The sequence below is a fragment of the Podarcis vaucheri genome (genome assembly GCF_965113315.1).
Source record: "Podarcis vaucheri genome assembly, chromosome: 2".
Classification (NCBI taxonomy): Eukaryota; Metazoa; Chordata; class Lepidosauria; order Squamata; family Lacertidae; genus Podarcis; species Podarcis vaucheri.
In genome coordinates, this window is record NC_138760.1 from 31,095,796 (window position 1) to 31,116,393 (window position 20,598).

General features: G+C 47.0%; 1 protein-coding gene across 7 annotated transcripts in view; it reads right to left on the reverse strand.

The window, feature by feature from the left end:
• Positions 1–5,995: 5,995 nt before the first annotated feature.
• The window catches only part of CDC42EP4 (CDC42 effector protein 4), a 44,155-nt gene continuing 29,552 nt past the window's right edge, over positions 5,996–20,598 (reverse strand). For all 7 annotated transcript variants that reach the window (XM_082212768.1, XM_082212766.1, XM_082212765.1 and 4 more), the window contains one exon: positions 5,996–8,842. In XM_082212768.1, coding sequence (XP_082068894.1) covers positions 7,669–8,694 — 1,026 coding nt within the window. In that variant the 5' untranslated portion in view covers positions 8,695–8,842 and the 3' untranslated portion in view covers positions 5,996–7,668. The remainder of the gene's footprint in view (positions 8,843–20,598) is intronic.

The window sequence follows — 20,598 nt, forward strand, 5'->3', positions numbered from 1 at the left end:
TGCTGATACTGAATATTTTTTGAAAAACCAAGTGGCCTCCATGTGTACTTTGAAAATATATAATGAAAATGGCGTTATTACAGTTCCCCACCGGAGGATTTATGAGGGCTGTAGTTGCAAGCAACTCTTGGCTACTATGCCTGGGATATTTTAGTTTAACTGACAATGTATCCCTGTACATGTTTACTTGGAAGCCCCACTGTAACTGGAAATTGCATCCCTAAATCACCTTACAACATTTTTCATACTGCAGGAAAAGCTCAGTGATGCTCAAATGCAAACCAATTCTTCAGCAAAAACCAACTTTGATTAAAGGTAGCGTCTTCTGTGTCTGCCCCAAAACAAGTTATACAAAGTAAATTAAATTCCCAGTTGGATTTCCATCTGCCGCCTCCGGGACGCACACTGTGTAATAGATCATTCATAACTAGTCCAGAATTTGATAAGAGGCAAATGGTGGCCTATTAAAACTGATCCTTAAAAAAAAAAAAGCAGCTTCCAGATAAGTGACCAGTTTTGCTGCTTTGCATAGTATTGAGTTCTCCATCACAGGATGCAGAAAGGAAAGAACTGATTTGGCAGAGAGATTTTATAACCCTGCAGAATGAGGTCATTTTCTTTGACAGAATTGGCTTCTCTGAAACCATCAACCCAGGGAATGGTCTCTGCGGCTCATGACATAGACAACAAATGACACGGCTTTTGCATTTTCGCTTGGACTCAATAGGCATCAGAAAATATAGGCCACTGGCTAATTGGGTGCTAAAAAGGTAGAGGCTATGTCAGGAACACAAGATCAAACGTTATTGATGAGCTGTTTTCAGGGCAATTCTCTGTCACAGAAGTAACAGCTCGAGAGTCAACCTTCCTACTGCAACCTGTTCCCTTGAAAAGTGTGGAAATATTAATACACATTGCATCTATCTCTTATGTCGAAAGGGGAGCTTGGCTAGAGCTTCAGGCAGTAAGCTCGCATCTGCTTCCAGCTCTGGAAGTCCCAGTCCTTGCAAAAGACATCAGGAACATGAGCGTTGTGGATTCAACATTGCTACAGGGCTGAGAACAAAAAGAGAAAAGCTATTCAATTGTGTCCGCTGTCTATATTTATTGGCAGCAAAGTGCAACTGATCTCAATGGGATAGATATTAAAGATGTGCCAAAATCTCCTTTTGAAACCAGTGCGACTTAGCAATGCTTAACTTTGGCAGGACTGAGACTGAGATGGTTAGGGGGCTTAAGACAAGAAATGTGTTGCAGTTGTGGGGGTTGCACAAAAGGCAACAAGGGTTCCCGAGAGGACAGTGTTACTGTAAAGTTGATGTGGCATTCCTAGTTTTCCAAAAAGGATGTCACTTAATTACCAAGCATTCAGCGCTGGTGGTTGCCTGTAGCCTTTTTGGGTATAGCTGTCGCCCCCTCCCTTCCCATTTAGATGAGAGCACAGCAGTGCTCTCGTAAACTGCCTGCTCAGCAACCCATGGCAAGCTTTCTGCTCTGTCAGCCTGCAGCAAGTTCGTGCTGCCAAATGAGAGTCTTAAAGACGACAGGTGTCTCAGAAGATAGTGTTTCCAATGATGATGGTGGTGATTCCCTTCTCTGACAATCCGCTCTCGCTACTATTGCCCATGCTCCACCTTTCCAGGTATGTCTACGTGATCGCTCAAAGAAAGCATGTTCTGAGCCCAGAGTCCCAAGTTTCTTGTTTGGTGATGCTGCTGTCACAAGAACCTAAGAGCGAACTTGCGGGATCAGGCTAGTCCAGAGTTCTGTTTTCACAGGTGCCTATAGGAAACTGATAAACAGGATGCAAGCATGCCACCCCCTGCACCTGGTATTCAATGACATTCTGCCTCTGATGCTGGAGAATACATGGGGCGTTGCTCGTCTTATTCATTGACCCTTCTGCTGCAAAGCAAATGCTGAAGACAATGGATGATGTTTGTACTCCCCCTCCCCCTTGCTCCCATTTCTTGGTAGGCTCTGCATAGTCCACCCTCCCTGGAAAGGCCAAAACACTGTGGATGTAGCAGAGAATAGAGAAGTGGGGGAGCTGGGAGTCGTGAGCTCCACTTTTCATCTACACTGGTACCTCGGGTTACGGACGCTTCAGGTTACAGACTCTAACCCAGAAATAGTACCTCGGGTTAAGAACTTTGCTTCAGGATAAGAACAGAAATCGCACAGCCATGGCGCGGCAGCAGCGGGAGGCCCCATTAGCTAAAGTGGTGCTTCATGTTAAGAACAGTTTCAGGTTAAGAACAGACCTCCAGAACGAATTAAGTTCTTAACCTGAGGTACCACTGTATTAGGGATGTGGGTGGCGCTGTGCGTTAAACCACAGAGCCTAGGACTCGCTGATCAGAAGGTCCGTGGTTTGAATCCCTGTGATGGGGTGAGCTCCTGTTGCTCAGTCCCTGCTCCTGCCAACCTAGCAGTTCAAAAGCACATCAAAGTGCAAGTAGATAAATAGGTACCGCTCTGGTGGGAAGGTAAACACCGTTTCCGTGTGCTGCTCTGGTTCGCCGGAAGCACTTAGTCATGCTGGCCACATGACCCGGAAGGTGTACACTGGCTACCTCAGCCGATAAAGCGAGATGTGCGCTGCAACCCCAGAGTCGGCCACGACTGGTCCTAATGGTCAGGGGTCCCTTTACCTTTACCACTGTATTGCAAACCATGGTTCATTGAGGGCCTAGCCTCATGCTTCTTAAAGGTAGGTAGCCAGATGCTCACATGTGGTCAAGAGGCTCCACTTCCAAGTTAACTCTCAATCCCCGAAGTAGGCCATTAGTTGTACATGCTCCACCTAGCACAGCACCCAAGGGATTATGGGCATAGCCTTCTGACTTGAAGATGCCTCTAAGGTATCAAGTGAGCCTCTGGGAGAAAGTGGCATGGTCAAAATTTCAAGTCTTGCAGCCTCAGTCTCTGCATTTGTAAAAATATTCTAACCCAAACACACAGCTGAGCAAGAAAAAACAAACCACTTTGAACTATGACACTACTTTGCTCCCAAAGCCAACCCCCCTACCCCAAAACAACCAAGGTTTCAACTTCAGCATCTCCTTTGGTTATTTTGGCTCTGAGAAAAACAACAACCTAGTTTCCACAGCTGTCTGGCTGGGAGACAAAAAATGGAAAAGGGCTCATCTTCCAAACTAAGAGACAGAATTGCAGTAGTGGAAAGAGGTTTAATTTAGCTCCTTGGCAAAGTTTTCAAGTACCTTCATTGCAGGAATGTTGGTCGGGGGGGGATATAATTTGGTAACTCATAGAACATGTATTTTGGAAGGACTCTGTGCTGTCTTTATATGCACAGGTATACTTCACCACTACCCTGGGTGACAGCTCTATAATCAAGGACTGGATCACTAAGTCAATGGAAGATGATGATGTGGTTTTTTCCACTCTGCAATCGTATTCCCAAGTTGGCAACAGGTGAACGTGGGTGGGTATGCAGAGAGCCTTTTCCACAGATATCCACCTGTAACCTTTGTGCCAACCTTTAAAATAATGCGCATGAAGAAGATGGAATGGAAGGATACCATTCCTCCATTCTTTGAAAGAATGTGTGAAAACATCTGGCAAGGTTCTGCCTGCTAACATCCCTCGTAACTTGGAAATAAGCTTGACTTCTCTCCTAACCACAAAATCAATGCCGTTGAGGGAGTATACTGACTTCCTGCAAACTGGCTGTACAGAGTCAAAGCTGAACAGAGCATAATCTGCATTAATTTATCCTAAATGGGGGACACAATCTGTTGTCCCCTGGAGTTAGAGGGCCCTGCGGCATGGCATCAAATCTAAAACTTCCAGTGCACGTGTTTGTTTCACATCTCCAAACCGTACTTCCAACCCTGCATTGCCTCTTCTCTGGAAAGCCTGTCACGTAGAACAGAGGACTTTCCCCTTTATCTGACCATGCTCCCCAAACCACTGCATTGGCTGTTTAGTAAACAGAAGGCCGAACCTGCCCCAATTCAGCTGAGCACAAGGGCCTCCCCCAACCAGCTGCCGCTGTTGTTGTTTCTTTCACAGAACAATGGATCAGTGTCCCAGGCTAGCATTTCCATTGTATTGAGTGCTGGGTTTCAGATAGATCCTGCATTGTCTGCTCTTCCATTTGCCTGCAAAACAGGGACTTGACTCTCGTAACATGCTGGAAAAGTGGATGTAGGGCACCAATATCCTTTGGCATTGCTCTGTGCTAATCGTTCCACGCCGCCCCCTTCCTCTTACAGTAACGCTATGGCTGCTAGCTGCTTGCATTTGAAATATCCCCTTGCTTGGGTTTTCTCCAGAGCCTGTTCTCACAAACACTTGAGGCTGAAGGGAGCTGAGGAAGCTAGACCTGTAAGCAGGCTGCCATAGCACAAGGGGAACCAGAGGCAAGCCAACTCCCTGCGAGATCCATCTGCTGAAAGCAAACTTGCACTATTGTTGGTTTGACAGTAGGCCGTTAAGATCCGATAAATATTCCCAGGGTGACAAAGTTATGAAACCAGCAGTGCGTAGGTTCCGCACTGTGTGTTGTACAGTGCAGTGCCTGGGGCATTGCTGAAAAGGCTCTTTATGGAAGGAGGCAAGCAGGCTGTGTGGGAACTGGGGGCTTGTGGGTGAGGCAGATAAGGTCACGCCTTGAGCGAAAGCAGCTGCGCGTGGCTGGGACGCCGCGCTCTTCAGACGGATGGATGCAACTCACAAGTGAGACGGCTAAATGTGGTGCTAGAAAGGAGCTGGAGTCTCCCACCCCAAGGAGATGCAAGCTTATGACTGGAGAGGTGCAGTGCTTTTGAGAAACTCTTAAAAGGAAGAGGAAGTACAGCTCAAACTCAGCTCCTGGGCATCATAAAAAAGTTTCCAGGCAACAAGTATTTCTACATCTCCGAAAAGAATGCTGCTGCATAACACATGACCTATATAGGATGCCCCCCTCCCCAGGCTCAATAAATCAGGCTGTTAAAACAGAACATCTTTTCCAAACTGCCTCTTTTTTTCCTAAAGAAGTATGTTTAGCTGTTTTGTTAGGCTTTGTAACAGTTTTAACTGTTTTGTTGTTATTTCCCTTAGATTATTTATTGTGCTTTCAAGAGGTTGAGAGCAGACTTGGGTGGGCTATGCCCCAAAAGGCAGCCTATAAATAATTTGGTAAACAAACAAATGAAACACTTTGGACTGGGACTATAACATAAAAATTATTTACCACATGCCCCCCGCCCCCTTGGCCATAGTAGAAATCATTGTTCAGGTTAAAGGGGGGGGGGAAATCTGCCAATTTGATTGGAACAGGGAAAAAGTGAAGGAGGGAAGAGACAATTATGCACACAAAAACACTCAAAAGAAAAGTTAAAGCCCACCGTATAGACTTTTTTTTGGGGGGTGTAATTCAAGGAAAGGGACGCGGGTGGTGCTGTGGGTAAAACCTCAGCGCCTAGGACTTGCCGATTGTATGGTCAGTGGTTCGAATCCCCGCAGCGGGGTGCGCTCCCGTTGCTCGGTCCCAGCGCCTGCCAACCTAGCAGTTCGAAAGCACCCCCGGGTGCAAGTAGATAAATAGGGACCGCTTACTAGCGGGGAAGGTAAACGGTGTTCCGTGTGCTGCTCTGGCTCGCCAGAGCAGCTTGGTCACGCTGGCCACGTGACCTGGAAGTGTCTGCGGACAGCGCTGGCTCCCGGCCTATAGAGTGAGATGAGCGCACAACCCTAGAGTCTGGTAAGACTGGCCCGAACGGGCGGGGGTACCTTTACCTTTAATTCAAGGAAAGAGAAAGATTACAAGTGTGGTTTCTGTGTTGGCCTAATGGACACAGTGTCAAAAAATGCACCACACTTAAATGAGGCCTAAGATTAGAGTGGTATCTCTGCCATTCGTTGGTTTGTAACTCTTCCTGATTTAGTAACGTGAGTTCAACCATCTAACCAGTTCTTCCATTTTTTGCATTCAGCCTTCCCCACAAGTAAAACAAAACATTCCCAATAGATTTAAGGTCTGTGGTTTTGTTTGTTTTTCACTATAGTTTAATTTCTTTGAATTTTAAAACAAAAACATACTTCCATGTTAAAAAGTCCTCCATCCAACGCACCAACGAAACACCTGTACACAAGCAACAAATTCACAATCCGAAGAAGGGAGATAAACCTACTCCCAAAGGGATAGGAAAATCTAATATACAGTATGAACCAAAAGTCAAAAAATAAAAATTAAGGCAGGAGTTAAGTGTTTAATGCCCCGCAAAATGAAGGCAAAAAAAGAGAAAAATTGAGACTCTAGGAGGCAGGAATGTCAGCAGCAGCTCCCAAATAACCTGGGAGGGAGGGCCCTAAAAGCCATTTCAATGGGGAGGAACTGAGCAGGGCAGAGTCTCCATTGTTCCTGGAATGGGGAGTGCCAAGATCATTGTTCTTCGGTCAGCCTTGGTGATATTCTAGAGTCTCAAATAAGAAAGGATGAAGTTGTATCAGGTTAGGCTGCTTGTGGGACTTTCCGTTTACACCTGTAGGCGTGCAGGTAAGCCACATTCCCCCATTAGTTTCCCTAGCAACACAAACATCTTGTCCGTGTTACAAAAGGAGGAAGAGCCTGGAAACAGAAAGGGGGGGGGAAGGAGAAAGATTTCTCTTAATCAATTGGTCAGCTAGACTGACCACCACTCTTGAAATTCACCTCGCACTGGGGGATTCTAAACAGTCCTTGGGAGCTAAACGAAGTTTCTCTCCAAAAACATTCCACTACAAGGAGAGTTTCACATAACCACCATCAAAAGTGGCAACATTTAGGGGCAGGGAGGGTTTAAGTCATGCTCTTCCAAGAATTGCTAGCATCAACTTGTGTGCCCAAAACAAGACCAAAAGAAGGACCCAACGCAAAGGCAAAAGGTAAACTAGCTGTGCTTCTCCCATCACCACACCCCCACAATCTGTATTCCCAAAGAGTTCCTCTAGCTCTGATCTGAAAAAAACAAGAACGAAATCTCTAGCATAAATTCCAACGTTTGTAGATCTTCCCAGAGGCCTGCCCACAGGGAGAGAACGCTTAGCTTCCGAAACATGTAAGATTTGGAGGGTCTGGTTATTTCAAGCTTCCGTCTTTTTTTGCTCTCTACAAATATATTGCATCCTTCAATGTTGTGCTAGGTCCAGAACGGTATTCTCCTGGGCAATTAGAAAATAATAATAATAAGTACTAGTAAAAATGTAAAGGAAAAATATATATATTAATAGGGAAACTAGTTCTTTTGAGCTTTGCTCTAGTATTCAGCTCTATATTGCTTTGAACAGCCAGTAAATAACTCTTGGCGTGCTTTTGTTTTTGTTTAACCTGTTTCATTACACTCTGAGTTCTCTTCTGTGAAGAATGTGTCTTCAAATATGCTCAAGTGTTGTCTTTTATTCCTTTGGAATCACCCAAAATATTTTAAAGAGGCCATTTAAATGTGAATTCACCCCCACCTGCTCCTTGTCTCAGACCCCCCACCAAAACAGGGAAAACTAAGCAAAAGAAAACACCATCTTTCTTCAACAGTCTGTTTAACGGAATGATGGTGTTGAAAACTGAAGATTGAGAAAGGGGGTCAAGAGCATTCTTTCCGCACCACAATTTATTCCAGAATCTGTTGAAAATTTTTCCTTCTTGAGCCAAGCCAAGTGTAAAGGTTCCAGTCACCTTTCTTATACTCTTATCTCGTCGTCTTCTTCATCCATGAAGGAGAATTCCTTTTCCAGCTGCTTAGCAGCGTCCTGCCTCGTATGCTCTGAAACGCCTTGGTTCTGTCCCCTGGAGACTAAAGTACGCTGTTCCTCTCCCACAGAGGTGCCGCTCGAGATGGAGCTGCTGTCCATTGTCAGGCGACTGGTAATGCTGCGGGCAGATCCAGGGCTGTAGGTTGCTGCTCTGTTGTCATCCGACTGAACCAAGGAATCCTGGGGGCGCTTGCTTTCCTGGCCAAGCCAGTGGCCCGTCAATGCCTCCGCAGGGCCTGCCTCCCTCTGGGGGTCTTCTGCACCATGATAACCAGAATCCTCTTGCTCCCATGGGTCCTTATCCATGATGCTCAAGACATCCCCCAACATGGAGGGCCCCAGGTCAATATGGAAAGACATGATGGACTCTGCATGCTTCATGCCGTAGCTGCCCTTGGGCACTACCAAGGGCAGGTCCGTTATGTCACCAAAGGCCCGCTCTTCCAAGCCAGGACTGTGGGGCCCAGAGCTAAAAGCGGCTGCCGCACCGTTCATTTGCTTCTCTACAGGGGTCTTCTCCTCAGGGGCTTTCTTGACAGGGCTGGAGGAAAGGCTCTTGGGCAGCTGCTTCCCACCACTCCTGTCCGTCTCCTTCTCAGTAAGCTGAGGGAGGGAGACGGCATTCTTCACAAAAATGGCAGAGTCCCTCAGAGAGCCCAGCATATCCCGCCGGTCGCCCCGGGTGACGGACTGAGACCGCTTGCTGCTGCGGAACTTGCGTGACAGCAGGCCTGGTTTGGATGAGGAGCTTGTCTCCTCCGCGGCTTCCTGTTCCCCCTCCCCAGCCTTGCTGTTGAGGAAGGAGGTGTCCCCAAAAGCATCACCAGCCCGTCCCACGTGCATGGTGTGGCGGAAGTCGCCAAGGGGAGCGCTGATCATCTCTGCCGTCAGGTCGGCCCGAGAGCGGCGCTTGGAGTTGGCGGAATTTGTCACCAGCTGCTTCAAAATAGGCATTTTGGCAACAAGCGTGAGAGCTCTTTTGCACAGGAGTCAGGGTGGTGGGACTGGAGAGGTCCTGTTCAGTTGTGGGTGGAGCAGGTTGTACTCCTGCAGCCTCACAGGTAGGCCTCAAGCCTCTTGATGACCTTCAAACAGTCCAAGCCTAAAACACAGACATAAGAAAGGAAGAGAGGGTTAGGTCTCCTCAAGACAACAGAGGTGCTGCTTGCTGTTCCTTTAATGGGGGCATGAGAGGGCACCATCTACGGTGGGGCTCTCCATCCAACCTGCGAAACTCTCCCTCAGGTAATGCCTAAACCCCTCTCCAACCCTGTTCTGTTCCCTCCTCAAGTACTTTTACCTAGTTGGTGTGTTTGTATAGAAACCTCTGACTTTGGTGTGGCTGGAATGTCATGTATTGCACAAAGGTAAGCAGTGTTAGGTGCCAAATAGCTCCTTAAACCAAGGTTACAGTTGCCCAAAATGGAATGTCTGGTTGCCATTTTGGGGCAAGAGGTTCTCAATTCTTTATTTTTCAAATGATGGACTGACTGTGATTTGATTCTTAGCTAAATATCTGGCCGGTTCAGAGGACAACCTGGAGATAGATTTAAGAACTTTGAGAACTTAAAAGAAGGAAAGTCATTTGATCCAGGGACAGCCCACATATATATTGGCCCATTCCGACCTCTTTTTTCTTAATGGTGGCATGGACCATTCATAACATTATGTATATTCTTCCAACTATAAGCAGGGCAGTGGGAAGACAAGCTACAACAATCAACTACAACATTGTACACTGCTCCTGCTCAGGCTACACAGACGAAGCATTTTGGTTCCTGAAATTAAATGTGATTGTGCAGATAAGACATAATTGATAGAATTACAGGGTGCGGTATCAGCGGGTGAAAACAGTCACGATCCAAGGGTCCCCAGGCATGCGTCTCCAGATGGTGGAGACGTCAGACACCATCCTGGAGCCCAGCCATCTTCACTTGGTCGCAAGTGGCTGATAGCCAGGTGGAAAATGCGCCTGGCTAATTTCAAAGGCTGAAGGTAAGAACCACCTCTGTTGCTCCACCCACCTTTGCCTATAGCCCTGCCCACCCCGGCATGTAGCCCTGGGAGGTTACTCACAAGGGAATGTGGCCCTTGAAAAATGCTCCCCAGCCCTACCTGGGAGGCACAGGGTAATTGCTCCTCCAAGACTATTTTCTGCCCTGCATGGTCGCTTTACTCAATGGAAGGGGGGACAACCATGAGATGAGCACTTCTAATTTCACCAAAAAAAGCAGCAGCACCGAGGGCGGCTCCGCTAGATGCAAACCAGAAAAGGGCAGTTGTGCTGGAAGCTCTAGGGGAGGGAGTTACATGAAAATAGCTCAGTGGGGTAGGAAAGCATGGTTCAAAACAGGGGCATCAGAAGATGACTCTCCCCTTCCCCCCACGCTTGCAGAAATCTTCTCCCTTCACTTTTGATTTACTGCTCCGAGGCAGTTTTGCATGCTCAGTGGAGCAGCCATCATAGGCAGGGAAAGGAATGAGGCAGTAATGAATGCCTGTCTGCTCCTAGAGAACATAGCTGAGGCGCATGTTTGCAATAAACTAAGGAATATTTGAGACAGGCACCCCCAACCCCTCCTCTCTCAGAAGCATAGCTTACACGAGGTGGAGTGCTGTTCTTCACCCATCTTCGCCCCTTCCCACTCCAGATAAAGCCCTGCTCATTTGACTGCAGAGCCTCCTGACAGATATATATCTGAAACAGAGGTCAGTGACCCCTTAGAGCGTTCCTCACATCAGGAGATTTGGCATTAGTATAGATCAGGGGTCAGCAAACTTTTTCAGCAGGGGGCTGGTCCACTGTCCCTCAGACCTTGTGGGGGGCCGGACTATATTTTGTGGGGGAGATGAATGAATTCCTATGTCCCACAAATAACCCAGAGATGCATATTAAATAAAAGCACACCTTCTACTCATGTAAAAACACCAGGCAGGGCCCACAAATAACCCAGAGGTGCATTTTAAATAAAAGGACACATTCTACTCATGTAAAAACATGCTGATTCCCGGACCGTCCATGGGCCGGATTTAGAAGGCGATTGGGCCGGATCCGGCCCCTGGGCCTTAGGTTGCCTACCCATGGTATAGATGCTAACTTCTTGGGGACCTTGAGCAAAGCAGAACTATTGTTGCCCACAACACACACTTCCCACAAATACACACATTCCTCCCCATGTTTAGTTTCTGTCCTGCTCTGTGGTCAAACTGGTTTCTACAGGTTACCTTTAAGCAGTGCCGGGCGGGGGGGGGGAGAGCGCCGAAATGGTTGCCAGCAACACAACCGGCACTGCTGCAATCGATGCCGATCAGCTGGTTGCTCTGGGCACCTACTGGTCAGTGCCAATGCCTTGTACCTAGTAAAATGGTCTCTGTGCACCATGCTTAGAGCAATGTAAGGCTTTGCGCTCTCTCTCTCTCTCTCTCTCTCTCTCTCTCTCTGTGTGTGTGTGTGTGTGTTTTAAAAAGGTTCTATGAGTGTGCCATATGAATGTAGAACTATTCACTTTTTGTGTGCAGTCGTTAAAGGGAAGCAAATCCACACTGGCTTCCTACTGCCACATAGAGTTACTTCACCAATTGAACAATGATTTCTTGTTTGATTAATTTTTAACATTCAATTTCTTTGAAACGTGTGCACTCCCGCAACTCAAATATTCTCTTCCTTCTCGGGGTGAGGGGGGGGGGAGGTGTGTGTGTGTGTGTGTGTTTATAAGGTGGTAGAAAGTTCCCTTTGGCAATGAAACAGACTAGAAGGGAAATTCTAGCACTGATTATATGGATCCTTTGGCTTGTAGGGAAAGCAGCTATAATTAAGAAAGGCTTTTCTCCTTGCAGGAATCCCCCACTCCAGTTCAATGTATTGACAGCATGCTACTGATACTGGAGAAGCGTTGGTACCCCACTAGCAAGAAATCGCCCCACTTGTTCAACAAAAGTGATCTACACGCAGCTGCAGGAATCAATGAAAAGCCAGCATATTAAAACAGCCATGTTTTCAAAAGGTGGTGGGGTGCACATTCAGATAGCAATAGAAAGGAAAAAAAGCCTGATAATGCTAAACTGGTTAGTATCAAAGTTTTTAGACCCGAAAATAATGTGAATACTTTTTTTTTTTAAAAAAAAGTGTGTATGTACATAGAGGAAAACAAAAGTAAATCAGCAGCCTGTGTGGATTTGTGAACAAGAGATCACACCACCCAAATCAGCCCAGCTTCCTCATTTCACAAGCTAGCGCAACATTCTGAAGCTGGGATACTAAGACCTGATCTAGTTATACAAGACAAATTATGAAATAAGCTGGATAATCATTAGCCAAGAAGCAGCTCCATTAGGCAACTTGTCCAATGACTGGCCCATGGCTAATTTCCTTCCATTGTGCTACAATGATAGCAATCCTATACATATCCACTCAGGAGGAAGTCCTATTGATTTCAATGGCATTTACTCTCAGGTAAATGGGTACAGGATTGCACCACAAGCCATGGTTCTCAGTCACTGTCAAATTAAAACTCTTCCCTGGGTTAAAAGTTAATTCTATGGGGCCTTTGCACATGGTCCAACCATTTCTGACCTCTCTAAGAGTTATCACAACAACAGTAAGGTAAAGGTAAAGGGACCCCTGACCATTAGGTCCAGTCGTCGCCGACTCTGGGGTTGCGGCGCTCATCTCGCTTTATTGGCCGAGGGAGCTGGCGTACAGCTTCCGGGTCATGTGCCCAGCAGGACTAAGCCGCTTCTGGCAAACCAGAGCAGCACACAGAAACACAGTTTACCTTCCTGCCGGAGTGGTACCTATTTATCTACTTGCACTTTGACGGGATTTCGAACTGCTAGGTTGGCAGGAGCAGGGACCGAGCAACGGGAGCTCACGCTGTCATAGGGATTCGAAACACCGACCTTCTGATAGGCAAGTCCTAGGCACAAAAACAGTAGATATCACAAAAGTCCCCACCCCCGGTTTTTTAAAGCATAATTGTGCTGCTGCAAATCCAAAGCAAGCTTCTGCACTATTGACAGAGTTGTATCAATTATTAACATGCCTTCACAGTTACCCTTAAGTCATGAAGATTAGAAGCAAATACCCAGAATGGCAGTGAGTGTACCCAACCTGGAACAAAAAAAAGAAAAAGGGGGGGGGAAGGTGGTGTAGCAAGTCTCATTCCGCTACAAACAGCTGCCCTACCACGAGCTGAATAGTTTGACAGTGCACAGGAGAACTATAACATATTCCAGAATACCAGAACAAAGAAATACCCTTGTCATTTTGAACTAACAGTTCACCAGAGGCTTTGAAGAAGACTAAAGTTAAGGGGGGAAGACATCCAAAAAGAACACAAGAGTACTGCCAAAAAAGGTATAAGATTTTAAGCTGTGACTCACATATTTCTGCATTTTCTTTTTTTAAAAGCAAAGTTCACAAGGCTGGCTAAGGCATCCTCAAGTTTGTGTGTCTGTGGTTTTTTTTTTTAAGCTACATGGGGGAAGGGGAGTGAAGACTCTTGGGATTTTGAAGAGAATAGAAAGCAGACACACAGATGCTGAAGGAATTGAAAACAGACATCAGAGCAGGCTATGAAAGGGGGCTACAAAAGAGAGAGAGAGAGCGAAGCCAGCCAGATCCGGAACAAGCCAACAGCGGACACACAAACTTTTAAAAGAACACATGCTTGCACCGTTGATACAGGAGGACAAAGAGCTCGCCACTTACAAAATGGGGGAGTACGCTCAGACTTTCACCACTTATCGTCGTTTTGCCAACTCCATTGAAACCAAAGCAGGGTAGGGAAGCTGCTTTATATGGAGTCAGAACTTCCCTTTATCTTGCTCGGTCTCGTCTCCATGGACCGGCAAAGCAGCTCTCCTGGTTTCTTTCCCAGGTGGGCCTACCCTGGAGATGCTGAGGAGACAGGGACTTGAGACCTCCTGTATCCAAGGCAAATGCTCTACCCCTGAGCTTGCAGCTATGGTTCTGTGCATCTTCATGGTCAAAGCAAGCACACAACACATCAGCAGTGGGAGTATTCACTCCCCCCCCATTTAAAACAGAGGGCAAACCATTGGCTGTGGGAAACCCAGCTGGATAAGCAGGGTTTAAATAATAAAATTAATTATTACAGTGGTACCCTCAGGTTGCATACGCTTCAGGTTACAGACTCTGCTAATCCAGAAATAGTACCTCAGGTTAAGAACTTTGCTTCAGGATGAGAACAGAAATTGTGCCCTGGCAGCGCAGCAGCAGCGGGAGGCCCCATTAGCTAAAGTGGTGCCTCAGGTTAAGAACAGTTTCAGGTTAAGAACGGACCTCCGGAACGAATTAAGTACTTAACCCGAGGTACCACTATATTATTATTGGCTTAATTTGTCCTTTGTGATGTCTTCGGGGAGAAGAAAGCCTGCCCCACTCCCCACCCCCCGCAAAGATACTGGAGCAGTAACAGAAAGTAGGGTGTGTGTGAGAGAGTGAAGATGCAGCTGCAGTTTTGCCAAATTCTCACAGAAAAGCAATGATGCTGACAATGGTTGAGAGTAAGGAAAGAATGTGGCTGAGGATCACCACTCTCCATTCAACCACGCTGTCAAGCCCCCGTGTGAAATGTGCCAATTTCAAAACCCGCAAGTTCTGCATTTTACTATTCGGGGGGTAAGCAATTTGTGGTCTGCAAACTCTAGCAGTGGGTAGGTGCAAATCAAAGCACACTTTCATTGCAACTGAAGTTACAAAAGCCAGCTGAAACCGACGCTTTCAGGAGGCGGAAGAGAAGTTCAAACCAGAGGATGCATGAAAACAAATATGGGAGGCTCACTCTGCCAACCTCAAAAGGGCTCGCTTCAGCTGTAGCTCCCATTCCTAGCTGTGAAAGCCAAGAGGTCCCACTGCAACAATCTAGAGGGGACCGCCTACGGGACCGCCTCTCCTGGTATGCCCCACAGAGAAACTTACGGTCTTCAGATAAAAACATCTTGAAGGTCCCAGGCCACAGAGAAGTTAGGCTGGCCTCAACTAGAGCCAGGGCTTTTTCGGCTGTGGCTCCGATCTGGTGGAAAACTCTGTCACAAGAGACTAGGGCCCTGTGGGACTTGACATCTTTCCGCAGGGCCTGCAAGACAGAGCTGTTCCACCAGGCCTTTGGCCAGGGCACAGCCTGACTCCCTCCCTCGGCAATCTTTGCGGAGCTCTGGCCCAATGGTTGCCAGTGGCTTGATTTGAATTAATTTTATAATGAATGATTTTAGAGTGTGCTGTGCTTTTGTACTGTTTTATTGTTGTTGGCCGCCCTGAGCCCGGCTTCGGCTGGGGAGGGCGGGATATAAATAAAATTTATTATTATTATTATCAGGCTGCAAAACCTCTGCAGAATGAGCTACACGTAGGCAACTGGCAGAGCTTTTGGGGGGGCTGGGAGGGTTATTCTGTGCAACTACAGTGTTACCTCGGGTTAAGTACTTAATTCGTTCTGGAGGTCCGTACTTAACCTGAAACTGTTCTTAACCTGAAGCACCACTTTAGCTAATGGGGCCTCCTGCTGCTGCGCCGCCGGAGCACGATTTCTGTTCTCATCCTGAAGCAAAGTTCTTAACCTGAAGCGCTATTTCTGGGTTAGCAGACTCTGTAACCTGAAGTGTATGTAACCTGAAGCGTATGTAACCTAAGGTACACAAAAATACAAAATGGATACTGGCAGAGTTGAGCTTTTTGAGGATCTCAGCTCCATTACACGCCCCCTGCCCACAAAAACCCCTTAAGAGTATATACAAAGTTAGTTTTGCCACTATACCGTGGTACCTCAGGTTACAGACACTTCAGGTTACAGACACCTACCCAGAAATAGTACCTCGGGTTAAGAACTTTGCTTCAGGATGAGAAGAGAAATCACACGGCAGCAGCGGCAGCGGGAGGCCCCATTAGCTAATGTCGTACCTCAGGTTAAGAACAGTTTCAGGTTAAGAACGGACCTCCAGAACGAATTAAGTTCTTAACCCAAGGTACCACTTTAGTTTAAAACCATGTTGATGGCAGCCTTAATCATTTTCATGAGGCTTATGTATTATAATCGGGGTAGAACTATACTGAGCCTGCTTAAAAAGCTAGGCACAGGTCCTACCTGAAAATTTCATGCAGATTAACTTGGATAGAGGTACTGAATTTTCTGCTTGGCAAACATTTCATGGTTTCCTATGGTTACAAATAAAAAAAAATCTATTTTTAATAGAGACTTAAAGCTTTTGAGAACACAGCTCGAACTCTGCCACTCAACCCCAGTACCGTATTGGAGTAGGCGGCCAGAGGGCCGGAGAACGAAGAGGCCCTGCTTTCTTCCTAGCAGATGTCACCACTCAGCTCCTGCTTTTGAAGGATTTGGGTACCACACAGTCGTGTCCTACACCAGCCAGCCTGCCCGCCATCACATCAAAGCAGAGAGGTAATTACACAAGAAAAGATTTCTGTCTAGCGGAAACGGGGGGGGGGGTATTTTTGTTAATAGCACTGCGGTGGTCCATCTCCCCAATGTGGCAAGTGCCCTTCTGTCAATCAGAGACCACCTGAGCCAGCTGACCTTCAGAGCTGCTATGCTACACATGGGCAGGTCAGAAACCTCTTTGTAAGTAGCTACATCTGGATCGACTGGAATGGTTGTGTTTTCTTCCTGCCTTGCCTGCTTGAAGCTTCTTTTACAATAAAACCTCTTAAAGCAGTGGGGGGTCCTTGGGTGCCTTTTGTGTCAGATTTAAAAGGCATATATGATGTCACCAATGATTTTAAATCTTGTATTTTTATATTGTTATAGCGAGAGGCCGAGAGAGGACCAAAAACCTGACTTCTGGCAGCATGGGCAAAATTAAACAAAAATCATGGCTGAACTGGGCTTTTTGCTGACGCAACACCTTTTTTCTGTTTGAACCGATGTGATCTCTAGGAACAAAGTTGCTCCTGGGCAAAACTCTAGAAAAAGAGCAACCTAACAAACCAGCTTATGGTTCCCCTAGATGCATTTTTCACTAGGGGCATTATATAGTGGTCGGGTGAGGAATGGTCAGGTGGAGAGTAAAGCAGGGGAAATGATTCATAGAACCATAGAATTGTAGAGTTGGAAGGGACGCGGAGGATCCTGTGTAGTCCAATCCCCAGGAATGCAGGAATAGGGAGCTGCCCCATATGGGGATCGAACCTGCAACCTTGATGTTATCAGCACCACACACTAACCAACTGAGCTCAGCGGTGAAGGAAGCCCCTCGGGCCCCTGGAGTCTGCCTGCCTCCTCCCACTCAGCCACCCTAAAGCTGGGGGGGGGGAGGGAAGAGAGAGACAGCGGGCGAACCGTTTAGACACGCATCGTTTCGCGGCACAGTAATTCAGTTTCGTAGCAAACTGGAGGTTAAACTAGCCCCTTACCAGCCCCAGAAGGAGTGTGGGGAGCATTTGTGCGACTCAGTTTGGAAAGCTCTGTCCTCAAGAGACTACGGTGGGCTTTGGAAGACCCGCTGCCTCACAGAATACACAGGTTTCTCCTTCTGTGATAATCTTGATTACCAGTGAATAGCAGAGGCTTCTGATGGTTCCAAGAAGTGCTTCAAGGCACACAGAGTTCTCCTTGTAGCTTGATCTGAATAGTAGCCTAATTCTGTGTTCCACAGCCCCAGGCTATATATATGCACAGGGTTCCAAGCATGAGATCTGAAACAGGCAGCTGCTCTCTAATCAGCAGCCACCTCATGCGTCTGCACCCAGTGGTACAAGTGGTGGCACCCAGGCTATTACTGTAGGGGCATAGCTCCGCCACCCCTCCACTTTTTACACATCTCTGCTAAGAATTAAAGCCCAAATAATCGCCTTAAAGACAAGAAAAATACAGACAATTGCGACTGGCTAATACCAATCCTCTACCCTTAAGGGCAAGGGACGCGGGTGGTGCTGTGGGTTAAACCAGAGACTAGGACTTGCCGATCAGAAGGTCGGCGGTTCGAATCCCCACGAAGGGGTGAGCTCCCGTTGCTCGGTCCCTGCTCCTGCCAACCTAGCAGTTTGGAAGCACGTCAAAATGCAAGTAGATAAATAGGTACCACTCCGGCAGGAAGGTAAACGGCGTTTCCATGCGCTGCTCTGGTTCGCCAGAAGCGGCCTAGTCATGCTGGCCACATGACCCAGAAGCTGTACGCCGACTCCCTCGGCCAATAAAGCGAGATGAGCGCCGCAACCCCAGAGTCAGCCACGACTGGACCTAATGGTCAGGGGTCCCTTTACCTTTATCCTTAAGGTGGCAGTTCAGCATATTCTGGGCTCTGTATAAAGATTTGTTAATGAATGAATTGCCTATTTAATATACAAGCCAGGGACAACCTGCATTTCAGTGAATGCTGAACACAAACCTCTTTACCAAGATGTTTGTTTCCAGGACCCATCCTATTGCTGTGCTTGTTTTAACTGTTTTTAATTTTAAACTGGAAGGGATCTGCTGGCGAATGACGGGTGATTATTATTAATGTCCTGAACAGCAACATGGTGCCCATAGGTACCAACAAGACCACAGAGACCTACCAGGCTCTTGAACCCCTTTCTAGGTCATATCATGAGCTACAATGGTCAACAACCTTGAATTTCTTTTCACTCATCCCAGTGTCGGCTGCTTAGATACTCCTTCCATTTCGATTGGCCAGCAGGCATGGAAATGAGGGGGTAGAGAACCATTGGTTCTCTCTGTTGATGGTGTCCAATTAGAGCCATGTTCTCTTCACCCAGCTGCCAGCAGAAGAACACTTCTAATTGGACACCGCCGGCAGAGGGAACAGTTATAATGGGATGCTGCCAACAGACATGTCCAGTCTGATATTTCAAGTGAGCATCTATGCCTGACTGCAAGCCCTGCCCCCCTTCCCCAAACCCCCACAGTGTTAATGGACGAAGGGAGAAAAATGGAGCAGGCCATGTGTGTTTAGGAGAAAAAGTGTGTCCTGGCGTGTGTGAGTGATTGAGGAAAAAAACAGATTGTGTGTGTGTGTAAGAAAGGAAGTAAGTTTGCAGTCTGTGGAATGTGTGGTTTGCCTGACAGACCCTTTTTTTTTTAAGTGTTTTATAAAATGAGCACTGGAGTGGTTTTGCATTTCGAGGCTCAAAACCGTACACCCCCACCTTGCGCTCAGTTCCTTGTACGGTGGTACCTCAGGTTAAGTACTTAATCCGTTCCTCCGTTCCGGAGGTCTGTTCTTAACCTGAAACTGTTCTTAACCTGAAGCGCCACTTTAGCTAATGGGGCCTGCTGCTGGCCGCTGCACCGCCAGAGCACGATTTCTGTTCTCATCCTGAGGTAAAGTTCTTAACCCGAGGTACTATTTCTGGGTTAGTGGAGTCTGTAACCTGAAGTACCACTGTATTCTGCCTTGCCAATGTGCTTTCCCTGAAACAAGCATTGTGCGGCTGGCCATGCACACAGCAGTGACCATTTTATGAATGGGCACGCCTCCCCCATCCCAGCTATTTTGCGATGGCGCCCACAACACTCAAAATCCTGCTTGTGCTCATGGCCAGAAAGTTCGAAGAACTCTTGATGCAATGGCATGCCTGGACTTAGGCTGTTTCAAGGAGTGCATGCACTCAATAGCGCACATTCAGCTCTTGCAAGTAATACTCATGGGAGGCTCCAGCAAAGACCAGCTCCTTTGCAGTCCAGCCAGCTAACAGGAGAAAGAGTGCATAACCACAGCAATCCATGTAGGCTACACATCTATTTTTGTATTGTAACCATTGGAGCATTCATCAGGTGGGAAAGGAACCCCCATCTTTTTAAAGACACCTCCTATAAAGGTAAAGGTAAAGGTACCCCTGCCCGAGCGGGCCAGTCTTGACAGACTCTGGGGTTTGTGCGCCCATCTCACATCTATAGGCCGGGGGCCAGCGCTGTCCGGAGACACTTCCGGGTCACGTGGCCAGCATGACAAAGCTGCATCTGGCGAGCCAGCGCAGCACACGGAACGCCGTTTACCTTCCCGCTGGTAAGCGGTACCTATTTATCTACTTGTCTATACTTTATCTATTTATCTATTTATCTATTTATCTATTTATCTACTTATCTATACTTACTATTAAATATTCCCCTCCCCTAGAGTTTCAACAAGTGCATGCAACTTCCTTGGGAAAAATGCCTCAAGGGGAGCCTCTCCTAGTGACATAACCCATTATAAGCAAGCACAGGCAACATAATTAGTTACTCAGAGCACAAAATGATGAAAACTAGGGAGTCTAGCATTGCAGTCTCTCCCAGACAGGAAAGAGTCACAACTCCATCTGTCTACTGCAGAATTACAGAAACAAAACAGAACACCCATCGCCAGATACATAATGGGTGACCGGGTGGAGGGGAAGAACCAGTTAGGCTAGGTAAATAGAAAAAATCTGGCCCAGTGATAACCTTAGGAATGGCCCTGCAAGCATTGTGACTCAGGGGGTGTCAGTGTTTATGGTTAAGTATGAAGAGTCAACATTGAGAGGGATTTGGAGCCAGACATTTGCTTCAAGGCTCCTCTTCAATATAATGCATCTACAATGCAGTCATTGCCCAGCAGATCATATGAAGCAAGCTGGTTGATTTCACAGAAGCTTCCAATGAAGAGACCAAACAGTTTTGCCTTCTTCAAAAGCAGAAATGGACTAGATCAAATTAAGTCTTGAGGAATATTGTAAGGGGAAGTAGAAACATATTAATAACCTGCACCACTGGAAGGACAGATCCTGAAGCTGAGGCTCCAGTACTTTGGCCACCGCATGAGAAGAGAAGACTCCCTGGAAAAGACCCTGATGTTGGGAAAGATGGAGGGCACAAAGAGAAGGGGATGACAGAGGACGAGATGGTTGGACAGTGTTCT